Genomic DNA, 15,887 nt, shown 5'->3' with positions numbered 1-15,887 from the left:
TCAGCTTGCCAAACTTTTCTTTTTTTAACATTTCTTTAGCTGAAGTGTAATTAACATACAACAAAATATACAAATTTTAATTGTTTACTTTCATTAGTTTTAATAATTGACATTTGAAACCACCATCCAAAATAAAATACAGAACTTTCCATCACTCCAGAACGTTCTCTTATTCTCCTTCCAGTTTACTCCACCAACAACAGCAACTTTCTAAATTTTGCCACATGGCTGTACTTTTTATTTTTTTGTAACAGAGAGAGAGGGACAGACAGGGACGGACAGACAGGAACGGAGAGAGATGAGAAACATCAATATTTTGTTATGGCACCTTAGTTGTTCATTGATTGCTTTCTCATATGTGCTTTGGCCAGAGGGCTACAGCAGACCGAGTGACCCCTTGCTCAAACCAGCGACTTTGGGCTCAAGCTGGTGAGCTTTGTTCAAACCAGGTGAGCCTGTGCTCAAGCCAGTGACCTCGGGGCTTTGAACCTGGGTCCTCCATGTCCCAGTCCGACGCTCTATCAACTGTGCCACCGCCTGGTCAGGCTGGTTGAATTTTTAAAAAATTAATTTTTATTGATTTGACAGAGAGAGAAATATCGATTTTGTTGCTCCACTCATTTATGCATTCATTGGTTGTTGTATGTGCCCTGACTAGGGATTGAACCTGTAACCTTGACTTACCAGGATGACACTCTAACCAACTAAGCAACCTGGCCAGGGCACATTGTTGAACGTTTCAGAAGCCATTTTTAGGGCTTCAAAGACTTTGTCAGTTGTGGTGTTTGGGTAGTGGGGAAACAGTGACAGGTATGATACACTTGGGGAATGATTTTGTCTCTCAGAGTCAGACTGGAAGGGCACGTGTCCTGTATACATTTTTGACCAATGAGACAAGCTAGTGTCTTATTGCACCCATAAGCATACCTGTCTTGTTAGTAGTGTCACCTCACCTGTGGTGGTGCAGTGAATACAATCGACCTGGAATGCTGAGGTCGCCAGTTTGAAACTCCAAGCTTGCCTAGTTAAGGCATATTCAGGGAGCAACTATGAGTTGATGCTTCCTGCTTCTCTGTAACCCCGCACCCCCCATTCTCTCTGTCTCTCTCTAAAAATAAATAAATTAAAAAATCTTATTTTATATTTTCTTGTTTTCCATGTAAGAGGAGGAGAGACAGAGAGACAGACTCCCACATGTGCCCCTACCAGGATCCACCTGGCTAGTCCACAAATGGGGTTGTGGTCTGCCCATCTTGGGGTGTTGCTTGGCAACCAAGCTATTTTTAGCACCTGAGACCAGAGGCTTCACTGAGCCATCCTTAGCACCCAGGGCTGATGTGCTCAAATCGGTCTAGCCATGGCTGTCGGGGGTGATGGAGAGGGGGGGATAAAGAAGCAAATGTTTGCTTTTCCTATGTGCCCTTACTTAGAATTGAACCCAGGATATCCACACAGTGGGCCAACGCTCTACCACTGAACCAACTGGCCAGGGTCAAAAAAATTTTTTTTTAAGTGTAGTGTTGGCCCTAGCCAGTTGGTTCAGTGGTAGAGCGTTGGCCTGGTGTGTGGAAGTCCTGGGTTCGATTCCTGGCCAGTGCACACAGGAGAAGCGCCCATGTGCTTCTCCACCCCTCCCCCTCTCCTTCCTCTCTGTCTCTCTCTTCCCCTCCCACAGCCAAGGCTCCATTGGAGCAAAGATGGCCCGGGGGCTGGGGATGGCTTCATTGGCCTCTGCCTCAGGTGCTAGACTGGCTCTGGTCGCAACAGAGCGAAGCCCTGGATGGGCAAAGCATCACCCCCTGGTGGGCGTGCTGGGTGGATTCCAGTTCGGGCGCATGCGGGAGTCTGTCTGACTGCCTCCCCATTTCCAGTTTCAGAAAAATACAAAAAAAAAAGTGTAGTGTTGTTTGGTGTAGGAGACGTCTGGTCTTGTGGCTGTATTGGGAATGATTTTGGGTTAATCAACAGCTCCCAGGATCACATGTTAACCTGAAAATCGAGGATGTATTTAAGAGGCCTCTTGTGGCCTGACCAGGCGGTGGCGCAGTAGATAGAGTGTCGGACTGAGATGCAGAGGACCCAGGTTTGAGACCCCGAGGTCGCCAGCTTGAGCGCGGCTCATCTGGCTTGAGCAAAAAGCTCATCAGCTTGGACCTAAGGTCGCTGGCTCAAGCAAGGGGTCACTCGGTCTGCTGAAGGCCCGTGGTTGGGGCACATATGAGAAAGCAATCAATGGACAACTAGGGTGTTGCAATGAGAAACTGATGATTGATGCTTCTCGTCTCTCTCTGTTCCTGTCTGTCTGTCCCCGTCTATCCCTCTCTCTGACTCTTTCTCTCTCTCTCTCTCTCTCTCTGACCCTGTAAAAATAAAATAGAGGCCTCTTGTGCACCTGAGACTTAGTCACAGCCAGACAAGATAGATGCATCTAAAACACCAAGTCCTGGCCAAATACCTTGGTTATTTAGAGTGTTGTCCTGATACACAAAGGTTACGTGTTTGATACCCAGTCAGGGCACATACAAGAACAGATCAGTGTTTCTGTCTGCTTGTTTGTCTCTCTTTCTTTTTCTTTCCCTCTCCCTGCCTCTCTAGAATCAATAAATAAAAATAGAAAAAATAAGTAAAACACCCACCTGACCAAGCGGTGGCACAGTGGACAGAGCATTGGCCTGGGATGCAGAGGACCCAGGTTCGAAACCTCAAGGTCGCTGGCTTGAGTGTGGACTCATCCAGCTTGAGCGTAGGCTTGGTGGCTTTAGCGTGGGATCATACACATGACCCCCTGGTTGCTGCCTTGAGCCCAAAGATTGCTGGCTTGAGCAAGGAGTCACTCGCTCTGCTGTAGCCCCCCAGTCAAGGCACATATGAGAAAGCAATCAATGAACAACTAAGATTCCTCAATGAAGAATTGATGCTTCTCATCTCTCTACCTTCCTGTCTGTCCCTATCTGTTCCTTTCTCTGTGTGTCTCTTGCTAAAAAAAAAAAAAAAAAAAAAAAAAATTTATTTAAAGAAATGAAACACCCAATTACCATTCAATCTAGAAAAGCTCTTCATATGTTTCATCTCCCATAATGTTAGAAAAGGGACAATCAGGATATAGTGGGACCAATTAAGATGTTGTTCCTTGCCTGACCGGGCAGTGGCGCAGTGGATAGAGTGTCCACTGGGATGTGGAAGACCCAGGTTCGAGACCCCAAGGTCACCAGCTTGAGCCCAAGGTCGCTGGCTCGAGCAAGGGGTTACTTGGTCTGCTGAAGGCCTGCGGTCAACGCACGTATGAGAAAGCAATCAATGAGCCTGACCAGGCGGTGGCGCAGTGGATTGAGCGTTGGACTGGGATGTGGAGGACCCAGGTTCAAGGCCCCAAGGTCGCCAGCTTGAGCACAGACTCATCTGGTTTGAGCAAAACTCACTAGCTTGAACCCAGGGTTGCTGGCATGAGCAAGGGGTTACTCTGTGTGCTGAAGGCCTGTGGTCAAGGCACATATGAGAAAGCAATCAATGAACAACTAAAGTGTCGCAACGAAAAACTGATGATTGATGCTTCTCATCTCTCTTTGTTCCTGTCTGTGTGTTCCTATCCATCCTACTCTCTGACTCTGTCTCTCTGTCTCTGTAAAAAAACAAACAAAAAAAAACCAAGATGTTGTTCCTGCCTTGTCCCTGACTCTGAATAACTGCGCCCACATGCTCCTTTTTTTTGGTGACAGAGTCAGACAGATAGGGACAGACAGGAAGGGAGAGAGATGAGAAGCATCAATTCTTCGTTGCAGCAACTTAGTTGTTCACTGATGTTTTTTCTCATACGTGCCTTGACCAGGGAGCTACAGCAGACTGAGTGACTCCTTGCTAGTGTTAGCGACCTTGGGCTCAAGCTGGTGAGCCTTGCTTGAACCAAATTAGCCTGCGCTCAAGCTGGTGACCTCGAGGTCTCGAACTGGGTCTTCTGCGTCCCAGTCCAACGCTCTATCCACTTCACCATCACCTGGTCAGGCCCACACGCTCTTTTCTTTACTGTTTCTGAAACTTAGGTGGCAGTGCCAGTAGAGGGGAGTGGGGACCCTGAGTAAGTGTCTGTTTTCTCACCTCTAAGGAGTGTGCTGACCCTGAGAACCACAAGGTCCGCCAGAAGCTGATGGCCAAGGAGTGGGACGAGTTTTTAGCCAAGGGGAAGCGGTTCCGTGTGCTCCAACCTGTGAAGATCGGCTGCATCTGGGCTGCGGACAAGGATAGCAGTGCTGACCTGAAGGTGCTGGAGCAGTTCACGGCATGCCTTCTAGAGACAGTCCCCTCCGAGGAGGAGCAGACGCCCAAGACCTCAAAGAAAGAGAAGAGGGACCAGCACAGTGAGTGCTGGCTTGGGGCAGGGGCAGAAGAGGGTCGGGCTCCTACCTGCTCCAAGGCCCAGTTTGGTACAGGGCCAAGAGCAGGAGACTTCTAAGGCATTGGATTAATACTTTAAAGGTCCTTTCAACAAATCATAAAGGCCAGCATTCACTGGGCACATCTGTTTCTTCTGTGATATTTACATCAGCAGTACAGTTAGTATAATTAGCCTGTTTTACCAACAGGGACACAGGTCCAGAGTGCTTAGCTGAGAGTCACTCCCATCCCTAACGTCTGTGCCTTCTCACCCTTCAGAGCTGGGGAGGACCAGTGACTCAAAATGAGAGCATAATGGTCATTATTAAGGAAACAACACGGGTACATAAAGTCAGACATGATAATTTATCTGAATGAATCTGCATTGTGAGGTTTGGGCTTCACAGAATCTCTTGCTAAGCAAGTTCATGTGTCTTAAATCTATCTGTAAAAGGCCACCTGAAGCTGATTGTGTCCCTCAATCTTGGTGACAAGTTTAGGAACTTTGTCTGGCACCCACCCATGTCTCCTCCTTTTCCCTCCAGTCTTGGCCCAGTTGATCCCACTGCTGCACGGGAATGTGAATGGAAGAAAAGTGATCATCCAGGAATTTCAGGAGTGGTGCCGCCAAGGACTGCTTAGCAAGGATACTGGCAGTCCTGAGAACAGCTCTGCCAGCCCACCGAGCCCCAGCTCTTCCCGCCCACAAACCCCCACCACCGGCGAGGACAACACAGTCCCCTCCAAGGCCAGGCTCAAGCGGATTATTTCTGAGAACTCAGTGTATGAGAAGAGGCCTGATTTTAGGATGTGCTGGTACGTCCACCCACAGGTGCTAAAGAGCTTTGATCAGGAGCACCTGCCTGTGCCATGCCAGTGGAGTTACATCACCATGGTGCCCTCAGCCACCAGGGAGGACAGTGGCAGCGTCCCCACTGCAGGGCCCAGCCAGGGGACACCCATCTCGCTGAAGAGGAAGTCAGCGGGCAGCATGTGCATCACCCAGTTCATGAAGAAGCGCAGGCATGATGGGCAGGTGAGCACCAGGGTGCTTAAAGGCCTATTTGGGACAAGGAGGCCCTCAAAGTGGCTTTTTATGTTTAACAGTTTATTTTTTAGAGCAGATTTAGATTCATAGCAAAATTGCAACAAAATTGTCTGAAATTAAAAGGGTAATGCTGGCGCCCTGGCCGGTTGGTTCAACAGTAGAGCGTCGGCCTGGCGTGCGGGGGACCTGGGTTCGATTCCCGGCCAGGGCACATAGGAGAAGCGCCCATTTGCTTCTCCACCCCCCACCCCACCCCCTTCCTCTCTGTCTCTCTCTTCCCCTCCCGCAGCCAAGGCTCCATTGGAGCAAAGATGGCCCGGGCGCTGGGGATGGCTCCTTGGCTTCTGCCCCAGGCGCTAGAGTGGCTCTGGTTGCGGCAGAGCGACACCCCGGAGGGGCAGAGCATCGTCCCCTGCTGGGCAGAGCGTGGCCCCTGGTGGGCGTGCCGGGTGGATCCCGGTCGGGCGCATGCGGGAATCTGTCTGACTGTCTCTCCCCGTTTCCAGCTTCAGAAAAATACAAAAAAAAAAGGTAATGCTGGTATTTCCTATATTATTTACCACTCAGTACACACACACACAGCCTTCCCATCAACATCCCCTATCAGAGCAGAATGCTTATTAGAGTTGGTGAACCCACGTTGACACATCATCACCCAAAGTCCATTAACTAACCAGGGTTCACTCTTGGTGGTGTACATTCTATGGGTTTAGACAAATTTAAGATGACATGGGTCTATTATTACAGTATCACAAAATAGTTTTATTGTCCTAAAAGTCCTCTGTTGTGCCTATTCATATCCCCACCCCACCCCTGGCAGCCACTGGCTCTTATTATCTTCATAGTTTTGTCTTTTCCAGAATATCACATTGTTGGAATCATACAGTATGTAGGCTTCTCAGATTGACTCTTTTACTTAGTAATATACGTTTGTGGTTCCTTCATGTGTTTTCATGACTGGATGTCTCCTCAATTTAGGGTACTCACTTTAGGCTGGCATTACACAGAGTTACATATTTTGGTGAAGGTGTGATAAGAGCTGGGTCTCTAGCTCACATCCAGATCTCTCTTCGAAAGAATGGTTCTCAAGAGTTGTGCTCTAAAAGCAATAGCTGTGATGATGAAGGAAGAGAGTTGGTATATGCCCCCTGCTCCTCTGATATGAGTTACTTTGCAGCTTAGAAAATAAAGTTGTCATCAGGGCGAGGAGGCAAGAGAAATTATAACTCTTGGAATGTCTGGCCTTTGTGAAACTTAAACTGTCACAGCAAGAGGGACTGTCAGAACAGTCCAACATCAATTGTCATTCCCCAGAGCCACTGTTTGTGTGCACTTCTTTTTTCTTTTTTTTTTTTAACAGGGACAGAGAGAGAGGGATAGGTAGGGACAGACAGACAGGAACAGAGAGAGAGATGAGAAGCATAAATCATCAGTTTTTCATTGTGACACCTTAGTTCATTGATTGCTTTCCTATATGTGCCTTGACTGCGGACCTTCAGCAGACCGAGTAACCCCTTGCTCAAGCCAACAACCTTGGGTCCAAGCTTGTGAGCTTTTTGCTCAAACCAGATGAGCCTGCGTTCAAGCTGGCGACCTCAGGGTCTCTAACCTGGGTCCTCTGTATCCTAGTCCGACGCTCTATCCACTGTGCCACCGCCTGGTCAGGCCTGTGTGTACTTCTTTGCACAGCTCCACCTGCCTGTGGTTGCAGTTGGGTGCTGTGGGGAGCCTGCTAGGTGAGGAGACGGACCCCAGACCCAGGAACACTTCCCTGCTTGGGTCTCGGCCCAAAATGATGGTTTTATTAGGTTTAATAGGTATTTGAGCCACACAGAACTTTACTTTTATAATTTTTTTTTAAAGATTTTATTTTTATTGGTCTGACCTGTGGTGGCACGGTGGATAAAGCATCAAATCAACCTGGAATGCTGAGGTTGCCAGTTCAAAACCCTGGTCTTGTCTGGTCAAGGCACTTTTGAGAAGCGACTACCATGAGTTGATGCTTTCTCCTCTTTCCTCCACTTTCTCCCTCTAAAATCAACAAATAAAATTTTTTTTTAATTTATTGATTTTACAGAGGGGGCCAGGATGAGAAGTATCAACTCATAGTTGCTTCACTTTAGTTGTTCATTGATTGCTAGTTGTATGTGCCTATACCAGGCAAGCCCAGGGTGACCTTAGCCTTCCAGGTTGACATTCTCTCCACTGTGTCACCACAGGCCAGGCCCACATAGAACAACCTTTCATGGTTGATCCCATTGTTACCCAGTCTTAGAAGGAACCCTACATGTGGCTGCTCTGGTTGAAACAAGCTAGGAACCCCTGATTTGAAAATGGGTGGTGCTGGAGGACACCCTTTTTGTGAACTCAAAAGTAGTATTCTCAGGCCTCTGCCCTATTAGCTCTCCCTTGGGCACCTCTATGCTATTGTCTGTTTCACTGGGGTAGTGTGGAATCTCTTGCAGTCTTGTTGGGGTGGGGGTGGCACTGCTGCATTCCTAAGCTTCATTTCCCTCCTGGTCATCCTTATAACCCGTTTTTCCCTACATGGAAGATAGTGGTTTTGTCCCATTACACTCCAGGCATTGTGCTAGCACTTTATGTGAATTCCTGCATTTCATTGGTGGTAAGAAGCTTTGTTCTCTAATTGAGACTTCAGGAAAGAGAAATTAAACCAGGGTGTGCCCTTCCAGTGAGAGGTAGATAAAGGAGAAAGCTTGTGCCTAGGAATCAGTGAAATAAATAGGCCATGTCACTCACGACATGGAATCGGTATAGAAGCACTGCCCCAGGAAAGAGGTTGAAACCTTAGGAGATCTGAACACATTGGTCTCATAACAGTGATTCAGCAGGTAGTTGGAGATTTAAATGTCCAGATTTCAAAGCTCCTTCTCAGGGAGTCCTGCGGGAAAGTACCAGGACCACAGTGTAGGCCAGCATAGTGGGTGCTGGTTCTTTGGGATATTCTGTGGCAGTTCTGTAGGCAGTCAGCTTTACCCCTGCTCCTTGGACCACTTGAGCTGGGACACCCTACTTCACAGCCCTGGGTCCCCAAGACTACATCTGGCCTGGAGCAGAGCCCCTATATTGTGGGAGTTTATCTCTAGCAACAAGTCCAGTAACTTGGCCCTATCTCCTGCTCCCTCCTTCCTTAATGTATAGCCAGCCAGCAGGATGAAGGTGGCTCCTATATGTGCCCTGACCAGGGATCGAACAAGCTGTGCTTTGGGATGCTCCAACCAACAGAGCTAACCAGCCAGGGCAGTTAGTTATTGAGGTTTTAAAATTGGCCCTAGTCAGGTAGCTCAGCTGGTTAGTTGTGTTGTCCTGATACACCGAGCATCATCTCATTACACCAAGGTTGCAGGTTCAATCCCTGATCTGGGCACGTACAAGAATTAACCAATGAATGCATAAATAAGTAGAACAGGTCCATGTTTCTCCCCCTTCCTCTCTCTAAAATCAATCAATTTTTAAAAACCACACAATTTTTAAATCTTCGTTTAGAGTTCAAAATCATAAATCCTGGGAATAGAAGGTATTATGATCTATATAGGTAGATGAACAGGCTGGAATGAGACGTCAGCTCTACCACATAGTATCTGTGGCACCAAGGTGATCTGGATCTGTGGTCCTTGGTTTTATTTTAGAATTGAGAGGTTTCTGTTTCCCCTTTCCAACGAAACACATTCTATGATCAAAACAAAACTAAGAGCCCTGGCCAGATAAGCTCAATTGGTTAGGGCAGTGGTCCCCAACCTTTTTGGGGCCACAGACTGGTTTCATGTCAGAAAATATTTTCACGGACCGGCCTTTAGTGTGGGACGGATAAATGTATCACGTGACCGAGACAAGCGTCAAGAGTGAGTCTTAGACGAATGTAACAGAGGGAATCTGGTCATTTATTTTTATTTATTTTTTTTTTTTATTGATTTTAGAGAGAGGAGAGAGAGAAGGGGGAATGACTGGGAAGCATCAACTTGTGGCAGTTGCTTCTCATGTGTGCCTTGACCGGGCTAGCCTGGGGTTTAGAACTGGCAACTTCAGCATTCCAGGTCAACGCTTTATCCACTGTTACATCACAGGTCAGGCAAATCGTTGGGTTTTTGTTTTTTTTAAATGGTAGCCATCCTTTTTTTTTTTTTTTTAGATTTTATTTATTTATTTGAGAGAGAGAGAGAGAGAGAGAGAAGGGAGGGAGGAGCAGGAAGCATCAACTCCCATATGTGCCTTGACCAGGTAAGCCCGGGGTTTCGAACCGGCAACCTCAGCATTCCAGGTCGATCCTTGATCCACTGCGCCAGCACAGGTCAGGCTGGTCATTTTCTTTTTTTTTTTTTTTTTTTTTTCTTTCTGAAGCTGGAAACAGGGAGAGACAGTCAGACAGACTCCCGCATGCGCCCGACCGGGATCCACCCAGCACGCCCACCAGGGGCGACGCTCTGCCCACCAGGGGGCGATGCTCTGCCCATCCTGGGCGTCGCCATGTTGTGACCAGAGCCACTCTAGCGCCTGAGGCAGAGGCCACAGAGCCATCCCCAGTGCCCGGGCCATCTTTGCTCCAATGGAGCCTTGGCTGCGGGAGGGGAAGAGAGAGAGAGAGGAAAGCGCGGCGGAGGGGTGGAGAAGCAAATGGGCGCTTCTCCAGTGTGCCCTGGCCGGGAATCGAACCCGGGTCCTCCGCACGCTAGGCCGACGCTCTACCGCTGAGCCAACCGGCCAGGGCCTGGTCATTTTTTAAGAATAAAACATCGGCGGGGGGGAGAATAAAATATCATTCAGACTTAAATATAAATAAAACGGAAATAATGTAAGTTATTTATTCTTTCTCTGCAGACCGGTACCAAATGGCCCACGGACCGGTACCGGTCTGCAACCCGGGGGTTGGGGACCACTGGGTTAGGGCATAGTTTTGATATGCAGCGGTTGCTGGTTCAATCCCTAGTCAGGGCACATACAGGAACAGATTGATGTTTCTGTCTCTCCCTTCTCTTTCTAAAACCAGTAAATTAAAAAAAAGAAAAGAATATTCTGCACCATTCTTATTTTTAAAAACTAAGAATAACAAGTGTTACACAGCCTTAGTTCTTGACAGTTACTCCTAACTCCTATCTTCCTAACTCCTGCCTTTTTCACATGTTCCCTTTTTTCCATCTCTGCATCCACCACACACAGCAGTGACAGCGGGGTGACAAGCTTTTCCATTACAGTGGCAGCTCCACACAGCAAATTTGGGTCATCCTAAATTTCCACTATAGAATATTTTGTAGCCTGAGCAGGCAGTGGCACAGTGGATAGAGCGTCGGACTGGGATGTGGAGGACCCAGGTTCGAGACCCCGAGATCCACCAGCTTGAGCGTGGGCTCATCTGATTTGAGCAATGCTCACCAGCTTGGACCCAAGGTCGCTGGCTCAAGCAAGGGGTACTTGGTCTGCTGAAGGCCCGCGGTCAAGGCATATATGAGAAAGCAATCAATGAACAACTAAAGTGCCCCAACGAAAAACTGATGATTGATGCTTCTCATCTCTTCATTCCCGTCTGTCCCTATCTATCCCTCTCTCTGACTCTCGCTCTGTCTCTGTAAAAAAAATAAAAATAAAAGAGTATTTTGTAGCCTGTCCAGTGTCTGGAGGGTTATGGATGAATGGTAGTTCCTCTATACTTGTTTTTCCTTTTGGAGAGCCCAGTGACCAGGGAGGCTATGAAGAATCCATCTGTTCCTTTTGCTTAACAGACCTAAACGAACATACCCCCAAAGCCACATAGTTGAGAGCTGGGCTATCTGCTCTTCTCAATCAATTCTTTAGAACAGGTACTTAGAAATCACTCAGCATCCTGCTGTGGCAGCTCCTGCTTTTGCTCTGTGGACCATTCCTGTCTCATTGATACTCAACCATCAAGAAGTCCAGGTGTAGTCTACGGCCATACCACCCTGAACGCGCCCGATCTTGTCTGATCTCGGAAACTAAGCAGGGTCGGGCCTGGTTAGTACTTGAATGGGAAGAAGTCCAGATGTAGAGTGTGCACATCAGGAACTGAAGATGCTGCAAACTTGAGCCCAGTCTGCTCAGCCAAGCCAGGAACCCAATGTGCGTCCCCTTCCATTGTCTCTTTTTCAGGCAAAAGGAGATTTTTATAGCAGAGGAATTTCAAAGTGTTTTTGAGAAGCAGCCTCTCTGTTGAAATAAATGTTTCTGCCTCCTCTTCCAGTTCCCTTTTTTTCATCTACAGGAGTGAGCACTTGTGTGGATGGTTGCTGTTCAAAATCAGTTTTGCTACTTTTTACATTGTCCTTCTGTTCCCTTTGGTAAATGCCAGTGAAATGGCCCAGGACTTGTTGGAAATTCTAGACCCACTAGAGGCCTTTCCGCTCTCCCATGTCTCTCCTGACGTTTGTCCACAGTGACCCAGATGGTACCTATACTGGCCAAACTGGTCTACAATACAAATTGAGAGTTGTCAAACTGCAGGCAAAAGGACAGAGAAAGCACTGATGGACTGAGCTCTCAGCTATTTATTTCAAATAGTAAATTCAGAGAAAGTGTGCTTTATTAATTTTTCTTGCAAACCAAACCAGAAGCCCAGAATTCTGTTTTGGTTTTTTGTTTGTTTTTTGACAGAAAGAGAGAGGGACAGATAGGGAGAGAGATGAGAAGCATCAATTCTTCCTTGCGGTACCTTAGTTGTTCACTGATTGCTTTCTCATATGTGCCTTGACCTGGGGGCTACAGCAGAGCGAGTGACTCCTTGCTTAAGCCAGTGACCTTAGGCTTCAAGCCAGTGACTTTTGGGCTCAAGCTGGTGACCTCAGGGTTTCGAACCTGGGTCCTCAGTGTCCCAGTCCGACGCTCTATCCACTACGCCACCACCTGGTCAGGCAGAAACCCAGAATTCTAATTTTAAAACAGATCACAAATTATTATTTTTGTGTGTGTGTGTGACAGAGACAAAGAGGGACAGATAGGGACAGGCAGACAGGAAGGGAGAGAGATGAGAAGCATCAATTCTTCATTACGGCACCTTAGTTGTTCATTGATTGCTTTCTCATGTATGCCTTGATGGAGGACTACAGCAGACCAAGTGACTCCTTGCTAAAGCCAGCAACCTTAGGTTCAAGCAGGTGACCTCTGGGTTTCGAACTGGGTCCTCCATGTCCCAGTCCAATGTTTTATCAGGCTACAAATTATTTTTGTAATAAGATAAATACAGTGTGTTCGTAAAGTCATGATGCACTTTTGACCGGTCACAGGAAAGCAACAAAAGACGATAGAAATGTGAAATCTGCACCAAATAAAAGGAAAACTCCCAGTTTCATACCTATTTAGCGCAGTTTGATGTGGGCTCACGCAGATTTTTTAGGGCTTCTTAGATAGCTATCCCGTATAGCCTCTACAGACTCGTCACTGACTGATGGCCTACCAGAACAGGGTTTCTCCACCAAACTGCCGGTTTCCTTCAACTGCTTATCCCACCAAGTAATGTTATTCCTATGTGGTGGTGCTTCATTATAAATGCGCCGATATTCACGTTGCACTTTGGTCATGGATTCAAATTTAGCAAGCCACAGAACACATTGAACTTTCCTCTGTACCGTCCACATCTCGACTGGCATGGCCGTGGGCTGCTCCGCTGTATACACGGTTTACGTCATCATCTGTGCATGCGCACATGCTGCCACCAAAGTAGATAGTAGACTAGAGGTGTCAGGGCGGAAGAGTCGGAAAGACAAGAGTCATGAAACCAGTGAGGTGCTTCTGAACTGAGCTTCAGGGAAAAGGACGACAGCAATGATGCTGGACTCAGGAAGCCTGAAGTCTAGTGATCCTTGACAGAGCCACTTGGCCTTAGTGCCCTAATTTCCTCACCTTTGCCATGGGGCTTCAGAAACTGGGCGGGTTTTCCTTTTATTTGGTGCAGATTTCACATTTCTATCGTCTTTTGTTGCTTTCCTGTGACCAGTCAAAAGTACACCATGACTTTACGGACACACTGTATAATAATGGTAGTTTTCAGAGCTCTGAGTTAATTCATTGGAGGTAAATCCCTAAGGTTTCCTTTGGTCCTCAGCTATCAAACAGACTCCTAGAGTTGCTAAAACAGGTAGAGGAGGTCAGGAGTGTGGACGTGTGTAGCGGGAGGAATCATAGTGGTCTGCCCTGAAGTGCCCATGCTGACAGCTCATATCCCCTCGTATGTTCAGGTTGGAGCTGGGGACCTGGATGGCTTCCAGGCAGACACAGAAGAGGAGGAGGAAGAGGATGGCGACTGTGTGATGATAAACATCTCAGATGTTGCTGGTAATGCCCCCAGACCCTTTTATGCAGACTGGCAGTAGGGGGAAGAGCACATGCCTTTTTACCTTCTTACTGGCTTTCTTGTACATAATAGGGCTGAGTTACAAGACTTTGAAAGGTACTGGGTGGGCTGGTCTAAAGGTGGGGGTGGACATTTGGGTCCCCTCCAGACCCTGGAGGATCTTTGTTTTCTAAGCTACATTAGGAAACCAAAGAACTGAATGAAGGTTGTCACCAAGGTAGAGAGTAGACTGGAGATGTCAGGGCGGAAGAGTCCGAAAGATGGGGTCATGGAACCAGTGAGGTGCTTCTGAACTGAGCTTCAGGGAAAAGGACGACAGCAATGATGCTGGACTCAGGAAGCCTGAAGTCTAATGATCCTTGACAGAGCCACTTGGCCTTAGTGCCCCAATTTCCTCACCTTTGCCATGGGGCTTCAGGCACAGATTTGGCTATGCTCTGAGCGAGCTAAAGAGGGGACAGGGTCTGAGAGTGGTCAGGGAGTACATCTATCTAGAAAAGGGGGGCAGATCTGTGGGCTATAGCAATGCCCCTTCTCTTAACTACGGTTGGATTAGAGGATCTTACCCCAAGAAGGCTCCCAGAGTTATTTCAAGCCCCAGTGACATGGGTACAGCCAGCTAAAGCCACTACCTCTCTTGCCTTGCAGAGGTCCAGGACCCATGTGAAACCACTCCCAGAGCTGGAAGGCCTGTGGAAATGGACACCAGTGAGAACCCCACGCCCTCCAGCTCACTTGGCCCCTCCTGAGCACCCCAACTGGCCAGTGTGTGTATGTAGAATGGTTAGGGTTTTTTGAGATGCTTTTCAGATACTTGAAAGTCCTACAATTCCTGTGTAAAGAGCACTTTGTCCTGCTTCGCATAAACCCCCCCCCCCCCCCCGGGTTGGAAAGTATATAGGATGCTTAACTCATTCTTTTTGATATTTGTAAAAAGTTTTTCCAAAAAAACTGCATATTAATCTGCCCTTTAATAAAGCATTATTGCAATGTGTTGGCCTGTACAGGGAAGCCTAGTTGTGCCCTTAGGGCCCTGAGCAGGCGCTATGATGAAATGCTTATAAATGAATTGGAGCCCTGTTGGTGTAGGGTGCCACCAGGACCTGACATAGACGTGTATAAACTTACTGTCTAGCTCTGAGCTGGTGTGTTTGTCATCCTTGTATCTGTGAAGAGGTGTGTACCTTGACCTGTGGCCCAAGCCTGTTGCCCTGTGCTGTGCTGTATCCATTCCTTATACCCCACACGTGGTACTATGGCAGCTGTATCAAGTTTCCCACTTCGCAAAAGCGTTGTCCCATCTCTTTGTTTTTGTTTTTTAATTTTTTTTTTATTCATTTTAGAGGAGAGAGAGAGAGAAAGGGGGGAGGGGCAGGAAGCATCAACTCCCATATGTGCCTTGACCAGGCAAGCCCAGGGATTTGAACCGGCAACCTCAGCATTCCAGGTCGACGCTTTATCCACTGTGCCACCACAGGTCAGGCTGTCCCATCTCTGTTATGAAACCCTCCACCTCCCTGATGGCCTAGTTCAGGGTGGGGCTTCTCAACAGGTGCTTATGCCCATCAGTTCCTCCTACCCCCTTGGGAGGTGAGCAGGGCATATTCTGGTCCTCTAAGACCTGAATCCTGGCTTACAAGATGGACATCTGGGACAGGTCCACCACAGGAAAGAGTTTAACACTGGAGACACTGGAGCCCTGGTCCCTGGTCCCTGAGGCCTTGGACCAGCCCCACATTGGGGCAGCAATAACCCCATAGCAGTTCTCCATGGGGAACTAAGATTTAATTTTTTTATTTTTCTGAAGTGAGAAGCAGGGAGGCAGAGACACAGACTCTCACATGCGCCCGACCGGGATCCACCCATATGCCCACTAGGGAGTGATGCTCTGCCCATCTGGGACATTGATCTGCTGCAGCTAGAGCCATTCTAGCACCTGAGGCAGAGGCCATGGAACCATCCTCAGTGCCCGGGCCAACTTTGCTCCAATGGAGCCTTGGCTGTGGAGGGAAAAAGGGAGACGGAGAGGGGGAGGGGTGGAGAAGCAGATGGGCACTTCTCCTGTGTGCCCTGACCAGGAATCAAACCTGGGACTTCCATATGCTGGGTTGATGCTCTACTACTGAGCCAGCCGGCCAGGGCTGGGAACTAAGA

General features: G+C 47.9%; 1 protein-coding gene across 4 annotated transcripts in view; it reads left to right on the top strand.

The window, feature by feature from the left end:
• Positions 1–14,874, top strand: part of CHAF1A (chromatin assembly factor 1 subunit A) — a 43,340-nt gene extending 28,466 nt beyond the window's left edge. For all 4 annotated transcript variants that reach the window (XM_066275480.1, XM_066275470.1, XM_066275490.1 and 1 more), the window contains 4 exons: positions 4,100–4,352; positions 4,914–5,404; positions 13,618–13,714; positions 14,382–14,874. In XM_066275480.1, the coding sequence (XP_066131577.1) occupies positions 4,100–4,352; positions 4,914–5,404; positions 13,618–13,714; positions 14,382–14,482 (942 nt within the window). In that variant the 3' untranslated portion in view covers positions 14,483–14,874. The remainder of the gene's footprint in view (positions 1–4,099; positions 4,353–4,913; positions 5,405–13,617; positions 13,715–14,381) is intronic.
• Positions 14,875–15,887: the final 1,013 nt, after the last annotated feature.

This window comes from Saccopteryx bilineata, chromosome 1, assembly GCF_036850765.1.
Source record: "Saccopteryx bilineata isolate mSacBil1 chromosome 1, mSacBil1_pri_phased_curated, whole genome shotgun sequence".
In the NCBI taxonomy this organism is placed as follows: domain Eukaryota; kingdom Metazoa; phylum Chordata; class Mammalia; order Chiroptera; family Emballonuridae; genus Saccopteryx; species Saccopteryx bilineata.
The sequence above is the reverse complement of the archived record's forward strand: the minus strand, read 5'-3'. Positions and strand labels throughout refer to the sequence as shown.